Consider the following 17611-nt stretch of genomic DNA (forward strand, 5'->3'; position numbering starts at 1 on the left):
CTATGAGCATATGTGCGACCCTGCATTTGGAATTTTGATCTGACCCCTGGATCAAAAGTTATGGGGGCGGGGCAGTTTTTCTTATATGGCTATAGGGGCAGTTTTCCTTGTATGGATATAGTAAAACCTTGTTAACAATCTAGTTTAGGTTATTTTACAATAACTTCTTCATTTCTACACCGATTTACTCCAAATTGATACTGAACATCTCTTAGGACAATACGGTCAATCTCAACTATGCTTGGCCCCATTACCAACCCTGGGGTAACCCACATAGACCACGCCAACCCAAAATTGTGTTTTAACATAACTTCTTCATTTATTCACTTCAAATTAATACTGAACATCTTATGGTTAAGATCCCGAGCTATTCCGGCATAATATTCTTCACATCCAGATTGGCGGTCAAGACCCAGAGCTAATTCATAAATAAAATACAAGCCAGATTGGCAGACAAGACCTCAAGCTATTTCAGCATAATTAAAATCCAAGCCAGTTTGGTGGTCAAGATCCCAATCTATGTCAGCATTATTAAAACCCAAGCCATTTTGGATGTCAAGACACCGAGCTATTCCGGCAAAATTAAAATCCAAGTCAGATTGGCGGTCAAGACCCCGAGCTACATGTATTTCAGCATCATTAAAATCCAAGCCAGATTGGCGGCCAAGACCCCAAGCTATTTCAGCATAATTAAAATCCAAGCCAGTTTGGTGGCCAAGATCCCAAGCTATTTCAGTAGTATTAAAACCCAAGCCATTTTGGCAGTCAAGACCCCAGGCTATTTCAGCATAATTAAAATCTAAGCCATTTTTGTGGTCAAGACCCCAAGCTATTTCAAGCTAATTAAAATCTAAGCCATTTCAGTGGTCAAGGTCCAGAGCTTTTTCAGCAAATCCAAACCAGATTGGAAGTCAAGATCATGAGCTATTTTAGCATTATTATATCCAAGCCAGATTGGCGGTCAAGTCCCCGAGCTATTTCAGCATAATTAAAATCAAAGCCAGTTTAGTGGTCACGATCCAGAGCTTTTCAGCAAATCTAAACCAGTTTGGTGGTCAAGACCCCGAGCTATTTCAGTATAATTAAAATCCAAGCCATTTGGGCGGTCAAGACCCCGGGCTATTTCAGCATTTTCAAAATACATGCCAGTTTGGTGATCAAGATCCCAAGCTATTTCAGCATCATTAAAACCCAAGCCAGTATGGTGTTTAAGATACCGAGCTTTTTCAGCATAATTAAAATCTAAGCCAGTTTTGTGGTCAACACCCCAAGTGGTTCAGCCTTATTAAAATCCAAGCCAGTTTGGTGGTCAAGATCCTGAGCTATTTCAGCCTTATTAAAATCTAAGCCAGTTTGGTGGTCAAGATCCCGAGCTATTTCAGCATATTTGAAATCCAAGCCACATTACCCACCCCAGAGCCACGCCCACATAGGCCGCACCCACCCAACATTGCCTTTTTGTCGTCCTGGCCACTATCTCCTCCTTCACTATTATCACTCGAACCTTGAAACTTAAACACCTGGTAGCTTGCGGCGTGGGGATACGCGTCGGCCTCTGCCGCGCCATTTCTAGTTGAAGGAAGGACTGGGCAACAATGATCGTTAGATTGAATACGGGTTTGCTTACGAATTGCGAAAACATTTATAAAATTTTGGTTTAATTGAAAACGGATTTCTCATGTAGGCCAATATCAATTGTAGGAAGAAGGAGAACTCGCTCATTAAGAGTAATTTCCTTTTCGAGTGTTCTTTTCGAAGATATGTAAAAGCCAGGACTTGTTTCGTACCGGGTAATGATATTTATTGTAATAGGAATTCAGTGATCAACAAATGAAGTTACTGTTCCTAAAGACATCATGGTTTAATGAATCCAAAACACGGCATAAAGTAAATGACTTTGAAATACAGTCAGTTAATGCGTTTCTAAAATGGATGAGTCAAGATGAGCACGTTCTCTTTTTATCACAATGACTTCTACCCTACCATATGTGTTACCATATTCTATTAATTATCTGTCGTCTGCGACCTCTTTCAATTTAGGACAGTCCAAATTGTGTCGTTTGGCACAAGGTTACGTTACTTCCCTTTATAAACCTAAGCAGACGGAAACCTTTATTCAAAATAGATAAGCTCTGAATAGGTTATCGTGAAACGTGCGATATCGCTCTACTGTTTTGTTTGAGTTTATAAAGTATTCTCGAATTTATTGTGGTAGTATTCTTCTTGGTGGGTGGTTACGAGATTCTACCTGACAGAAACTGATAATATTCTAAGTGACATATTGTCCTCTTGTTCAAACAGTACTCAAGTTTACCACAAGCTGGGTTTACTTTCTTTCCTGGCTAGACGGACGAAATGCCGTCCTGCATCAGACGGTACCCATGACACCTCTTTAAGTGATCTCTTTGTGTAGAACCTTCATGATAAAATTTCCTCATTTTATTTTCAGACCACAGCGATGCTGCCAGTAAATGTCCACAATGGGCCGGGTCAGGATGTCCACCATTTTGTGCTACTTCCTGGAATCAACAAGTGTGTCTGTGCAAATGTAACGAAAGCAAATATATCATGTTAAGCAAACATTTGACTCCCGTTATTTCAAAGTCGGATTCGTCGAACTATTGAATATCTCGAAATAGAGATTAAGCCTCTTCTAACATTTGAAATCCATACTATTTCTAAATATAAAGCAATGAGTATAATTTCAAAGTTTAACAACTGCTTAATACGGGCTGATACCCATGCTAAATGCTTCTAAAGGAGCTTTCATTGAAGAAATGCTCATGTACTAAATCGGATGACTCGAGTATCTGTTATCTCGAAGTATTTACCGGTATCTTGTTTTGTACTTTGACATATCGAGATTCCACTGTACTCTGGATAAGAATGGGTTTACTATTAAAAGTTTGGTCCAAAGGTGTTGCGTTGTTTTCTTACATGTGAAGTATTGGGGAACAACTTGTTTTGTGCACATTTAAGGTCGCACTGACTTGTAAAAACTGTATAACTAAGACAAACGTGTATACTTGTATTCATAAAGTAACGGAAAAGCAGTGCGAATCACACATCCTTTCTTATTTTGTAAAGCACCGTTGAAATGTGACTTGATCGAGTCTTGCTGCAAAATGTCGTAAGACTTGTAAGGGCACTAATTCACAAATTGTAACTCAGAAGGCTTGAATTAGATACGTTTGGAACAACGTTTATGTTCCACATTCAAGCACTTTCTTAAACGAATTTACGATACGTCTTAGAGACCAATACATCCAATCATGAAGAGAAACTATTAACAATTCACCAAAACTGAGTATGTATAAAAATATAAAGTCATCGTACAGTCATAAAAGGTACGTACCTTGGCATCCTATGCATGCGAAAATACAGGGATTGTTATTCGCAATTTAGATTAGGTTACCTTGAACTTGAAATAGAAAGGGGCCGGTATTCTAATATTCCAAAACAAGAAACAATTTGTAAAGTTTGTAATCCAAAACAAGTTGAAACGGAATATCACTTTGTTCTTATCTGTCCAATGTTTAAATATTTAAAGGCACGATTAATTCCGAGTAAATTTCGTATAAATCACAATGTAATGAAATTTCATACATTAATGTCAAGTCAAAATAAAACTTATATTAAGGACCTAGCGTCGTATATGCACCTTGCTTTAGTTAGACAGAATGAGTTACTTACGTTGTAGGGTAGCTACTTATCTTTAACTACCTTGCCCAATATGCTAATTCTAAACCAGTTCATGTTTGATGATGTTTTGTGCGCCAATGCTTGTGTATATATGCAATTTTGTTCCAGAACTTGTGTCAGGGGCCGGTTGCCTGTATATCACAATAAACCTTTGTTGTTGGTGGTGATGTACTCATTGCAGACATTTTATTTACATGGTTAAATAATAATGGAAATAATATATCCTAACAAACGACTAAAAATGTGACTTCTAAGGAGTGTACAAGGTATCACAATAGCCTTTCCAATTTAATTGCCCCGCTCCTTGGTGACAATGGTTTTCGAGGAATCACAACGATTGTTGAACTCAACTGAAACATTATTCGAAAAAATGTTCAGATCAAGTTTAATGAAGATTTTACTACAATAACACTTCTAGAGCGTAAATACATATTTGCTTGTTGACAAAAACATCATCTTGTTATCAAAGTTATACTAATGAGAACCAAAAAATGCTTCTAAAATATCATTTCACAGAAAAACGTTACAAACATTTCGGTGACAAAACTTTCAAACCTTTAACACAATGTTATTGTTGAAATCATTTAGTCTCTGCAGCCACAGATCCGCAATTAAGTGTTCATAATGACCAACTGCCGTTATAAAAAACGTAAAAGCGCTATGTTTATACAATTTAGACTACATTTGGCGTCTGAAAAAAAATCATGCCCATCGCACTACTTAATAACATTTATATATTGTTTTTGTGACATTTCACAATTTAATAACGCATTTCTGATAATTTTCAGGGTTAGCGCGAACGCAGACCCCACACAAATAAATTGCGTACCCGAGTAACCCACATTTGGGGCTATCGCAGGCGTCAGCCCAACCAAAGTGCAATGGAAGGGCCTCTTCCTGGGGAAACCTCCTTTTTGATCAAGGTGTTCCCTGTACCAGGTAAGTATGATTTGTTAAAGTCAAATTATTATTTATTGTCGTTCACTATATTCGCAATCATGTTAAATTGACAAAAGTAATGAAGTTATCTAAGCTTGTCTGAAATATAATTATTCATAAAACGTTACATTTAAATCAATCTTTGTAAGGTAGAAAAATATTCCTGAATTATAATTTTTGTTTTAATATAACTTACTTTTTTGTTTTAACATGTTTGATTACAGAATATTGAATTTATACATAGCGGAAGTGAACATTATTTTATAAATAGCATATCCTACTAACAAAGCCTTATAAGGCAATCCAAAAATAGCTTAAGAGATTGAGTCAACCATGTAGTTCTATTTATAGTTCAGAACGTGAGGCATTTTAACTGTACGCTATCTCGCCCCTTAACAACTCCAAGAAAACCAATTAAAACCAATGTTATAATTCATCGTTGTTTAAAGAGAGTACTCACTCTAGCCAGTTTTGAACCATATGCAAAAACAAACATATAAACACTTAGAACTGTCTTTTAAGTTTTAATTAATTTCATCGACATCGACGATTATCAATCAATAGTTGCGTATTTTATCGGGCGTCAAACAAGGTTTGTGTATTTTATTGAACCTTCGATACATGTTTGCGTATTTATTGTATCGAGTCTCCAATAAAGATTGGCGTATTCTATCGAAGGGGCAATCGATGTTGGCGTATTTTATCAAGTCGTCAATCAAGTTTTGCGAATTCTATCGAGGCTTTAATCAAGGTTTTCTTACTTTATCGGGGTTTCAGTCAATGTTTGTTTGTTTTATTTTATCGAGGCTTCAATCAATGATTGCGTATTTAATAGAAGCTCAATCAAGGTTTGAATATTGTATCGATCCTTCATTAAAGACTTGCGTATTTTATCGAGCAGTCAAACCAGGTTTGAATATTTTATCGAATATTTATTCAAGGCTGTGACTACGGCATTTTTAGGTATCAGTTTAAAGTTCAAAAATGCTATTTTTTTCGTCCCCTAGACCTATTCGGACGGCAAAATCAGGCTCATTACTCGAAACTATGGCGCACCAAAGGGGTCGAAACTTTAACTTCTGCTGCAGCAGAAGAAGAGTACTGCTCGAGCAGCATTGAAAGGGGCCTTTTCACAGATTTTGGCATGTTTTGAAGTTTGTCATTACATGCTTTATACTGATAATTGTAAACATTGGATATAAAAAGCTCCAGTAAAAAATCAAGAATACAATTACAAAAAGAAAAAAGGTAACCCTCAGCAGGGTTCGAACCACTGACCCCTGGAGTCCAGGAGTAAAAAGTTTCCTGCTTAGACCACTCGGCCATCCTACAATGACGAAAGTATTTTAAACTTTATATAAGGAATCTTCGTAGTTTCACAAAATATAACGACAACAACAGAACTCTCCAAATTATTAATTCGTTTCGCGTTGCAACGCTTTATAATTTTCAGGTTTTTAAATCGTCAAAAGATGCATATAATGGTTATTTTACAGCATGGTAAATGTTCAGTATTACTGTTTCCTCACAAATATCACAACTAAAACGAAAATTTGCGATTCTGAAACAACATTTTTCAATTTTGTCAATTTCCCCAAACGTTAAAATGCCGCTTTAAATGCTGCTCGAGCATTAAATTACTGCTCTAGCGGCATTTTTGCTGCTCGAGCAGTATCTAGATGCTGCTCGACCAGCAAAATTCCTGCCCGAGTAGCATTTTTTCGGCGAAGCTGTTTAACGTCACTTTTGACCTTAGGTGACCTTTAGGTTACATTCATAAAAATGCCCGCGGCTACCCACGAATGAATGCACTTCATTTAGTCCATTGGCTGATTTGAGAATACCACCAGAACATCGGAAACATGGCCGCGTCTTTCTAACACTGTTTTACTGCGTGTTCAGCATGAAACAATTTTATCTCTTATGAAAAGGCATGATAGATAGAACAGTTTTACACTCAACTCTTCACATCAATAAAATTTGTGCGTAGATTCTACACTTTCGTTAGTTCGCGGTTAGTGTGTGTGAATGTCAGAGTTTATATACAGGTCTATGGGTCATCGCTGCGTCTTCACGACTACCTTATGTGCTGACCGGAGTTCGCGGCCAGTAAAACAATCGTTATATAATAAAGACGCTATAGCGTGAACTAGGTGAACTGGAATTTTCTTTAGACCATAAAGATGTTACAAAAAGAGATATAATTATGGTATGTGAATAATAGATTCTTAATGTGTTTTCAACAATACCATGATAGATATTTTTATTTTATTTATTTAACAAGAATTATTCAACCATATTGACTAATGTATTAAGCATGAGCGCGATGATTCTCGATATTGTTAATACTCGAATCAAATAGCAATGCCCGACAAACCACTAAAACAGGTTTGTTCGAAGAACGCACGTATAAATATTTAAAATATGTACGGATACTTCGCGTGTGGCCGGTTGACTCATATATTTTAATTTTACTTCCATTATTTTTTTGGTTTTCTGTTTTGTATCTGTAAGTTCATGACCAGCAATATGTAATAATGTAAAATAAGCCGCAAAACTCCGCGTAACATCCCGTACTGCGTGTGATGCAGCTACGAACTGCACAGAAAAACACATTCGCTATCCTTGATCTCATTCATTGAACTCTTTACCTTTCATAAACTCCAACCACACTCAACGCCATATATCTTTTTAAAAGATATTTACTGTTTCTGCTGCAGCAGAAAAATCCTGCTCGACAAGCATTTATTTTTAGAATAAGCCGTTGAACCCGTCAGCCAATCAAATTTGAGCTTACAAACGCTACCTCTACGGAAAAAAAATAGACCTGACAATAACTTTAGAAAATTTGCAACAAACTCATAATCTGTGTTTTAATCAATTTTTATTAAATTATCATTCTTTTTTCGTCGTATTTCATAAAATAATAATTAAGATTATGCTATTAATCTTAGTATTATTATTAGTAATAAGTATTATGCTAGATTCTTAGAGTATCAATTATAAGATATGTCTGAAAAATTAAGCTCAAGAGATAGTACCTCGATGCTAGTGTACGTATCGGGCGTAAATTGTTATCAGAGATTGTAAAAGTTTTTGCTTATTGAAGCTGTATTTTAAGGATTTGAATGTTTATTGCTACCATGGTTACACGACTGACGTCTTATATAAATTATGAACGACTTGTAGTGGGCATTCAAATTCAGTTGCATCAGGCTTCAGCGTAATACATTAAAACCTCTAGACCGAATCATTATGCTTTCTGCGAAACATAAATAAGCTTTCACAATAACAAGGGCTGTTTGTAAAACATGCATGCCCCCATAGGGAGTGTCAGTTGTAGTGGCAGCCATTGTGTGAATACGTTTTTTGTCACTGTGACCTTGACTTTGACCTAGTGACCTGAAAATCAATAGGGGTCATCTGCCAGTCATGATCAATGTACCTATGAAGTTTCATGATTCTAGGCGTAAGCATCCTTGAGTTATCGTCCGGAAACCATTTTACTGTTTCAAGTCACTGTGACCTTGACCTAGTGACCTGAAAATCAATAGGGGTCATCTGCCAGTCATGATTAATGTACCTTTGAAGGTTCTCATGATCCTAGGCCTAAGCATTCTTGAGTTACCGTATTTTACCATGTATAGCGCTCCCATGTATAACGCGCATGCGATTTTTTAAAGCCAAAATGGAGAAAAAAAAAGAATTCAAGACCAAAAACCTGAAAATTTGGCCGAAATTGGCCGCCATTCTTGTATTGCGCAATCATTTAATTTAAGTTTTTCGGGCGCTTTATTTTTTTATTTAAAGTAGGGAGCGTTTATACGATCAGGAGCATGGGTTGCATAGCACTATATTTTCGACAGTTTTTAAAAATATTCTCTCGAGAACACCGTATATGTCCTTATTGCCGCGCAGTGTGTTTTTTCAAGACCCCTGCGCGTTAAATTCGAACCACTATTACCTATTCCTCACATTTGAACAGTGTAACACTTTCATTACCTGCCGCTCACAACATAGTATGATGTCTTCTGCAGACCTGTGCAGACCCGCAACATCGCAATGTCCAATTTTTCGCAAATCGTCCGTGGATCCCATTTTATTTTTCAACGACTTCAGACCTGTTTACCCTACCGATTGCTTCTCAGTAGTATGGAGGGCATCTCTCAGTAGTTTTGGGCTGTTGTCAGTAGTTTTAAACTTTTCAATCATTTTGAGCTTAAAAACACCATGACTAGGTCACATATCAGTTTAACGGTACAGTAAGCATTAGATGAATCTAGTTGCTAATAATTAAATCTGTTAAGTGATTGTTTTGCTTTGATTTGTTACAGCCTGTGCCATTTGGTTTGGGAAAATTAGCGCAATAAACCACGAAATTGGAAAAAAATAGCGCGATAAACCATGAAATTGGGAGACATTCAGCATTATACATATGATTATAAGTAACAGAATTAAAATTGTTTTTAAGTGCATGTTTGACAGCATTTTATATTATAAAGTGCTGCTACAATGTCTTCTTACAATGAAGACAATATTTAGTTAATATCCATCCACATGCATATTAAAATTGCAATAATCTATAGATTCTTAAATATACCATTTGATCAAAAGCTCTTTAAGAATAGCTATTAATTTAATTCAGTATTTTTTTAAATTAAATATCATAAGGGGAAAACAAACAAATAATGACAAACATCCTTTAGTGTTCTTATTATGTTAATGATATATTAAATGGAGTTACAATAATATATTTTATTTGTTTACCCAAAGACCTATAGAATCTATAGGTCTTTGGTTTACCTTTCAATATTTTGCACTTGACAACCTCAGTTCAATGCTATTTCATTAAACTGTACAGCGTAACAAACATAATAAAGCAGAATACGCATATGAATCTGATTATACACAGATCCACTAACATATAAATCAAATCATGTTTGTCTCTTTCAATTTTCGAACGATACTCATCTTATTATAATAAATGCTTTAACTTTGTGAGTAGACAATTTTCCAACACTCGTTTCCGTGACGCACATTCACTGTGCAGATTTCTGATAAATATTTCTTTCAAATCTCAAACGTAGTATGTTGCGTTAATTGACACACGCATTACATCATTCCCTAATGACCATATGATATCCGTTGTTAATTTGAATGGTATTTATTATTTTCGCCGTTAATCGCAATTTCTCGTCTGCTTGCCGCCATCTTGGACGTGTGTAAAAACATGCGTGCTCAATCCTGATACATCGACTATCGTCGGTATTCTCCGCAATAGAGAGAGAGATGTGTATACTGGATAGCAACGTAAAATCGTATATATTCGGCTAAATTTGCGAACCAATATGCAATGCAGTTGTCGTTCGATGACGACTCGACAAGCTCGATCAGTACTCGTTTCCCGGGAGGCTTGAATTTCAACGTTTTTTACTACGTAGGCGCCAAAATGATTATGATTGATACATTACCCGTTAAGACCGAAAATAAGCAAAAGTAGGATTAAAAACTGAAATTTGACCATTTTGATCGATGGATCCGTAGTTATTCAGTACAAATCCGTAGTGCGTAGTTAAGCCAAATAATCCGTAGTAACTACGGCGAATCCGTAGAAGTAAACAGGTCTGCGACTTTAAAATTTCCCCATTAAGAGATGCTCCCCATTAAATCCTGTTTGACCCGGTATTTCGCGCCTTCACGGCGTCTAGTTGATCAGTATTTATAGTGAGACAAACAATACACCCGAACGCTCAATTCCATACATTTGGCGTGATCGGCGTAAAGCCATTAGTCAAATATCATGTTTGTCTCTATTGAAAGAAAATAAAGAGTCTATATCTTCATTGATGGTTTGTAACCTACGTAGTATACTCGCACGGTAGCATATTAATGCAGAGATCGGAAAATCATTGATAAATGTATTCGTCGTTTCAATGCTTAGGGCCGAGAAATTTCCGCAAATCGGAACTCAACTTACGTATAACACTTGCTCAATTAACCGTTAAACTCCACCTCCGTTCTCTGCAAAAGGTTCGAAGGCGGAGCTTTGTACGTGCTATTATTTTATTGGACGATTGCCAGTGAGGCACAAACACACGATTGAAACATGTTGATTGCTGATTGCTAGACAAAGGAAGCCAATTTTGTCGGCGAGAAACTTGTCGCTTTATTGCTTCAGACAGGAAGCGGCTTTCCTTTGATGACGTCAAACTGTCAATTCACATAGAGTGCAAATTTTCGGAATTGCTAACATTAAACTTTGGATCAAATTATCAAATTAAAGCAAAAGCGAAGTTGAAAAATATGATTGAAATAATAAGCGTCAGTTCATATAAGACGTTTTGCGTTGTAAGTCAACGAGTTTTCATGACAACAAAAACTTTAACAAACAATACCGCGACGACGCGGGGAATCGATATACCTCGATTTTTTTTAAATAATCAATGAAGAAGTGTGAAAACACCAACAAAGACATTTTTCATCTTTTAATTTTTGTCAAAAATGTCACCACCCCGTTCATCCCTACCCTTTTCCGCTTTTGTTGTTTCGCCAACGGCCCCTTCAGTCTATCACATTATAGGGTGTAGTTTTCTGCAATAAAAAATGGCGGCAATTGTAAACATTTACGATTACGAAATTGATTTTTTTTGCAATTTAGCAACCAGGAAAGCGTTGTGTCAATGTATTACGCGCACTGAATTTTTATTTTGAAATTTGAAAGTAAAAAACTGCGCGCTATGCATGGTAAAATACGGTATCACCCGGAAACCATTTTACTATTTTGAATCACTGTGACCTTTGACCTGAAAATCAATAGGGGTCATCTGCCAGTCATGATCAATGTACCTATGAAGTTTCATGATCCTAGGCCTAAGCGTTCTTGAGTTATCATCCGGAAACCATCTGGTGGACGGACCGATCGACATGTGCAAAACAATATACCCCTCTTATTCGAAGGGGGGCATAAAATAATTAAAGTAGTCAAAAAAATCATTTCCCAGCCCCGGGTTGTTGGGCATGTTCTTGGCTTGAAGGCTTAATTTTATAATTTAACAAAGGGCCGGGGGAGATTAACAACAAACACGGTTTCCACCACATGCCAAGCATGATGGCGGGGCACTGAATCAACAGTGCAAGTGACAATTTCAAGATACTTCTTTCGAAGTATTGGCGGGCCCTGAAGAGGGCCCTGATAGAAGAAAGGTAGAAGGAGGTTCTGGCTGTCGGAAGAGAGAGGTCGGAGAGGTCGACGATAGGACGCTGACGCGTTGTGATGAATCCCTGGGCTGAAGTATCCACGGGTCGGTAGAAGTGATTTTTTCCCGTCTGTACAAAACATGTATTGTTTTGAAACTCTGCTTTATCACATTAAGGACTTGCACAATAGCAATAACACTGTTCATCGTTCTGAAATTTTCCACAATAAACATTTCGCATCCGTTCATATAATCCGTATTTTATTCACCTTTTTTCTCATGAGACTCGTTTGTCTATCTGAACAATAACGTTGCTTCACACTTTGATTCTTCGTAATTTGCACGGGTGGATAAGTTAAGCTCTACTTAACTGGCAAGCAAGCAGGCTGTCGATACAGTTCATTTCCATAACTGAGATCAATGCAAATTGGTCGATAAAGACATCACTGAAGGAGTAAACACGTCTGTGTTATGTAACCTCGCTGAACAATCCATATTTAAGCCTTTCGTGAAACACTTTTCCGAGATTATTTACATCTCCAATTATATCCAAATAGTGACATCATTCGCTCGTGCTAGATAAAGAGTTCCATTTCCAAAAATGCTCTAGCATTCCATAGGTGTTTGACACCAAATTCTGGATTCACAAAATAATCCCTGATAAGAACGTTTATTCCTACAAAGTCTCGTGGTGAATATTACATCCCTGAAGACAAAACACATTTTGTCGTAGTAAATATGGCCGCATTCTACAAAGAGGACAGTTCAAATGCACAAATGATGAATGAACACAACTCTTGGCAGCATACCCTATGAAAGACATCGTTCAAACTTCCACAGCTCGGTGGGTAGCGGCTAGATGCCACTAACATCATGTCAGGGTTAGCGAGTATTCAATGGACCCAAGCTGGCTGTATCCGTGGATTCAAGTCCTTTTCAACAAACCAGCCTTGGAGTATAGGGTAGTGTTCGAATCATTCACACACAGCTGTGGGTAAGTAACAATGCTGCACCGAGACAATACAATACAAATATGACAACAGTACAAAAAGAGTTCTTAACAATGGTCTGACAAGGTATGTAAGAATCTTAAATAAAATCTTATGGAACATGTTTAGACTTGGTTTGTCTCTAGAACTTATGTTAACACTGTTATGTACTTTTTTTCATAAGATTAACAAATACTCAAGCATTTATCACGTTAGACCAAAATATGTTGTTTTGTACAATTTGAACATGCAATCAAAACTAGAACTGTCATATGCATTAAAATCATATCACAATTTTAGATACAAAATAAATCTATAACAAAATAGTCAAGCTGAAGATACCAAGAACAAATCAAGGCTTGGACAAAAGATATTTGTGTCTTAAATATCTGTGAGGGATTGTTTAATCAAATTCATTGGTAAATGAATAATTTCAACATGGTAAATCAATTTTAAATAGCTGTTATAATTATACATGTGGAAGTTGTTAAAAAAATATATGTTAAGCCTTGATTTTAAAAACAAAATCCAAATATTATAAATTAATCAGTCAAAGAAATCATTTCAGATCAGCACATGTGTCAGACTTTGATATGTATTTTTCCGACCAAGTTTCAAAACAGAGAATCAATATCAGATGGTAAGTAATAATTTACCTCAGTTATTCATTCTAAGAATTATAATAAATGAACATATAAAATGAAGGAAATAGTTATCCAAAACATTTCGTGCATTTTATTCAATTTATTGTAACTTCAGCTTGCATAAACATTCTGTTCCAGGAATTTTCAGTCATTGCTTTGCTGTTATTTAAATTTCAAAGTTTTTAATCTAATCCCTATGTTTAAAGTTCCCTACACAATTTATAAAAGTTTTCCCTCAAAAGACGCTTTCTTAACAAAATCAAAGACAATTACACCGAAATTCCTGAAAAATAGAAATATAATATCTACATAAAGCACAAAATACACAGATAATAGAATAAAACCAACTGTAAGGTTAACAAAGACCATTTCCTTGCTTTTTTCCCAGCACATTACCCAAACATTGTGCAACATCAAATTTGTAAGATAAAATGAAACCTTAGTTAAATTTAATTTCCCAACCCCTTCAAAAAGTAAAGCACACTTTATGTTAAGTAATAAATAATCAAGTAGATGTCAAATGATGTTGCACACAAGCTCTTCATCTTAACATTATTTTCCACACATAACAACAGTTGAGATCATCTGATCACCTGACAACATCTGGCACAATTGCTGCATTAGCACACAAAAAAAAAATATTATAACAAAAATCAACTATATATCAACCCAGATTTCGTAATTTCTTTAGCATCAACTTAACAAATACCCTCTGTAAACAAATGTCATCACTGACATTTCTCAAATAAATGCACCATACTAAAAACAGAGTTTCATGTTTAAAATATTAAAAATCTAAACATAAAAAATATTTGAATATACAAATATTTGACGATTTCTGTACAAACAATATTGCACATCGCGAGGTGAAAGAATCGCTTTTACCGTCACCGATATTTCAGCCCGTGAAAGAGTTTAACAATAAAATTGCGTACAATAGAATTCATCACAAGGGGTCAGCAAGAAGTGAAATGTGAAAGAAATAAAATAGTTTAAACTAAAATGGAAGGCCAAAAAATGTGGCAAGGTCTAAAACATGCATAAAATTAAGTTAAAACTTTCTTTTCCTTTAAATATAAAGATGAATATAAACAATCAGTGGCATTAAAAAGAGGATTGTAACATTACACAAATCTACTCAGTTGTATTTACTTAAAAAATGAAAACATAACACAAATTTACTCTGTAATTTCAAGTGAATAAATTCAAAAACAATATTTTGCAAATTAAAAATCTGCCTTGTTCTGTTTATTGTGGATTGCTTTTTCTTGTCCCATTTTAGTTCAAACTTTACAATCTGCATGGAAAGAAAGAAAATATTTAATAGGAACAGTGAAATATCACTTAATGAATGAAATACATGACAATGTGAAATGAATGCATAACAAGACTCATGATATCTGTAATGGCTATGAAATTAATACTGACTCATGAGAATCGCTCTACAATGTTTTATCAATGAAAAATGAATAATGAAATGTGGAATGATTTCAATTTGTTATCTAGTCCATCAACAAAATAACCACTTCCTACATTGTTGGTGGCGCCACCTTGAGCAGCATTTTCAACTGACTCGATATGTCACTACAGCCGCTCACAGGCTGTTCAGGGGCTGCAGTGAAACAAAACCAGTGTGATGGGGGCTTTGGAAGGAACTCTGGTGAAGGGGGGTCATGGAACTTGGCCCCAGCGTATGCGTTCCCTTCAGGGGATGGTGACCTTGAACAGGTCGCATCAGCAGGCCTGGGTGGAGGAGAGACCCTCAATGTTGACAACATAGGTCTTGCAAAAAATGGTAATTCTGTACCCTCTACTGGACTGCATCTGTTATAGACCAAAGATTTTCTCTATAAAATACACAGCAACAACTTTATCTAGTTGCTGATTAAAAACAAGTCATGTGGCCTTTAAGAACATTACCCTCAGACAGTGCCCCAGATAAGCTGCGTATCTGCGTCTTTCACCCTATTAAAATGTTTAAAAACGCAAAGAAATACAATATCATGCGTATTGAAAACGCAACCAATTTGACTTTTACGCAAATTCGTCAAATTTGATGCGTACAATAGCTTCGATCGAAAATGCTTTGCTCATTTTCGGTATTTTCTCTTTGGAATTATTTTCGAAACGCGGCGACGCTTTTATTCAGAAAGCGCCTGGATGACGGAGCAGGAAATCAGTCAAAGTTATTTAAACGCTCTGTGGACTAGAGTTCATAACTTAATTACAGCGTTTACGACAACATACATGCGTTTTCAATCTGATTTAATCCGTCGCTCATTGTGCATGTATTTGTAAAGCGTCTGTTCTTTCAGTTTCTACTACAATGCGAAATAAAAATGTCTAAGAGAGGTCGAAAGACGTCCGCGATTGTTGCGCCAAAATATCAGTCGATCACAAACTTTTTGAACCAAGAAAGCAAGAGCCAATAAATGCCGAATCATTCGTGTTAACATTCTTTTTAAGTTTAAAGTTTATATTATGGAATGTTTCAAGGGTAAAAGATGTTATGAAACATCTGTTTATTAAAGTTAATTATAATTGTTTACAGTTTTATTGAATCAATACAAGTATGCAGCTTCAACAGATGAAAAGCAGAAATGATTATAAGGTATGCAATTATATAACTAAGTTTACCCTATTTCAAGAATGAAATCACCCTATTTTTCAAAATCAATGGGTGAAAACCCTATTTCCCAAATAATTATCTGGGGCACTGCCTCAGATTTGCTTTATGACAAATTGCGTGATTGATGCATGACAAAGTTACAGTCTGAACAAGCTAATGAACTAATTAATCTTTGACTTTTATGTGTGACTTTGATCTTTAAGGTAGAGAAAGGGGTGTAACGCGTTACATGTTTTACATGTGTGCAGTTATTTTGAAACCCGTCAATATCTGACAAAGACAGGTATCGACAGACGGACACAAAACACATCCACATAGTTTGACTGCTATATCCTGACTTCTACAAAAGGTGACATAAAACAAATCAATGAAAATGTGAAGAATGTGGGTAATGCTAAAAAAACATTACTCTAATTTCCCTATTTCAAGAACAAATTGGTCTAAGTCATGTCATCAATGATTCATCAAACATCAAAGGTGAAATGCCTACCGCTCCTCCAACAGTTTTGGCGAGGGTGAACCCCTTGAGCTCCCGCTGCTGGTTCGCCTTCTACCGGCGCGTCTCCCTGTTTCCCTAGGCTTCATGTTGCCTGACCAAGTCATTACTTCGAATGAACAATGACTAGACTTTCACCAGGACTCGTCGGACTGTAAACACAAATTTAAAAGCTAGTGCTCATCATTTGACATTATCTCGACAGAGGCACACACTGGTTCTTATTTTGAATAAAGAATACATTATTGCTTCCCAAAAAGGCAATATCAACCTTTGAGAAATCTAAACCTTATGGGGTCAATGAATGAGAGGCCTGCTGATATACCTTCACGTTACCCACAAAATAATGTTTGGTATTTTATCCCTCCTATCTGTTTTATAAAAGAAAAGTTGTCCCCATCCTCGGGCATTAAAAGAACCTGGCCAAAAATTGCAGAATTCGTTTCCGCACATACCGTAAGACATGCTGATGATAATATCAAACAAAAGATACGGTTTAGTATAGAATGATAGTTAATCTTCAAGAAATACAAATGTAATAACGACATACAAGCTTACGTCCCGTCCTGTTATCCTCCGAAAAAATATTTCAAAGATGGCGTCTCTTTGTTGTTGACAGAATATCAACTGGGTGACGTCCTTTTCGTTTTTTTTTCCCAGTTAACCTTTTTCAAATTGCCTAAAAATTGCTGGTTTAATAACGCTGGTTAGTTGTTTTCCTTTTTTCGATAAAATCCCTAAACTTAAACGTTAACTAAGATGAGATATGAGAAGAAAATGTTGAAAGGTTGCTGACAGTCGCTTCGCCTTGTTTTTACGTCTACATCGCTAACAAAACAATGATGCGTAAGCCAATCGGATGAGTTTAAAGTAGTCAAGTGACTTTGTTGGCCAATACGCATGAGAGCTATTTTTGTGCTCGCACTGACCGACTTAATTTCTATAATTAGTTTGACCTGCCTGATAAAAACTGCAATAAACTGTGTAATTATAATGCATTTTGACAGATTGCGTTA

At 36.1% G+C, this 17611-nt stretch overlaps 1 protein-coding gene and 1 non-coding gene across 3 annotated transcripts; both read right to left on the minus strand.

The window, feature by feature from the left end:
* Positions 1–4486: 4486 nt before the first annotated feature.
* LOC127859087 (U1 spliceosomal RNA) lies at positions 4487–4649 on the minus strand. Its single transcript, XR_008039278.1, has one exon. It is a non-coding gene; the product is annotated as a U1 spliceosomal RNA (small nuclear RNA).
* Positions 4650–12182: 7533 nt separating this feature from the next.
* LOC127858728 (uncharacterized) lies at positions 12183–17414 on the minus strand. 2 transcript variants are annotated; one of them, XM_052395970.1, is made up of 3 exons: positions 17154–17414; positions 16590–16747; positions 12183–15294 (listed from the first exon to the last, which is right to left on the minus strand). In XM_052395970.1, the coding sequence occupies exons 2-3, from the start codon at positions 16700–16702 to the stop codon at positions 15000–15002; spliced, it is 408 nt and encodes a 135-aa protein (XP_052251930.1). In that variant the 5' UTR covers positions 16703–16747; positions 17154–17414; the 3' UTR covers positions 12183–14999. The 2 variants fall into 2 exon arrangements, with proteins under 2 accessions (XP_052251930.1, XP_052251929.1); XM_052395969.1 differs by having other exon boundaries at positions 17146–17414.
* Between the last annotated feature and the right edge of the window lie 197 nt (positions 17415–17611).

The sequence above is a fragment of the Dreissena polymorpha genome, chromosome 14 (genome assembly GCF_020536995.1).
Source record: "Dreissena polymorpha isolate Duluth1 chromosome 14, UMN_Dpol_1.0, whole genome shotgun sequence".
Taxonomy (NCBI): domain Eukaryota; kingdom Metazoa; phylum Mollusca; class Bivalvia; order Myida; family Dreissenidae; genus Dreissena; species Dreissena polymorpha.

Excerpts from the sequence above, each read along its gene's own strand:
- LOC127858728 (XM_052395970.1), bottom strand. The coding sequence starts at position 16,702 with ATGACTTGGTCAGGCAACATGAAGCCTAGGGAAACAGGGAGACGCGCC. Across the intron at positions 15,295-16,589 it reads CCAAAACTGTTGGAGGAGCG|ATGCAGTCCAGTAGAGGGTA; the intron begins GTAGGCATTTCA and ends GGTCTATAACAG.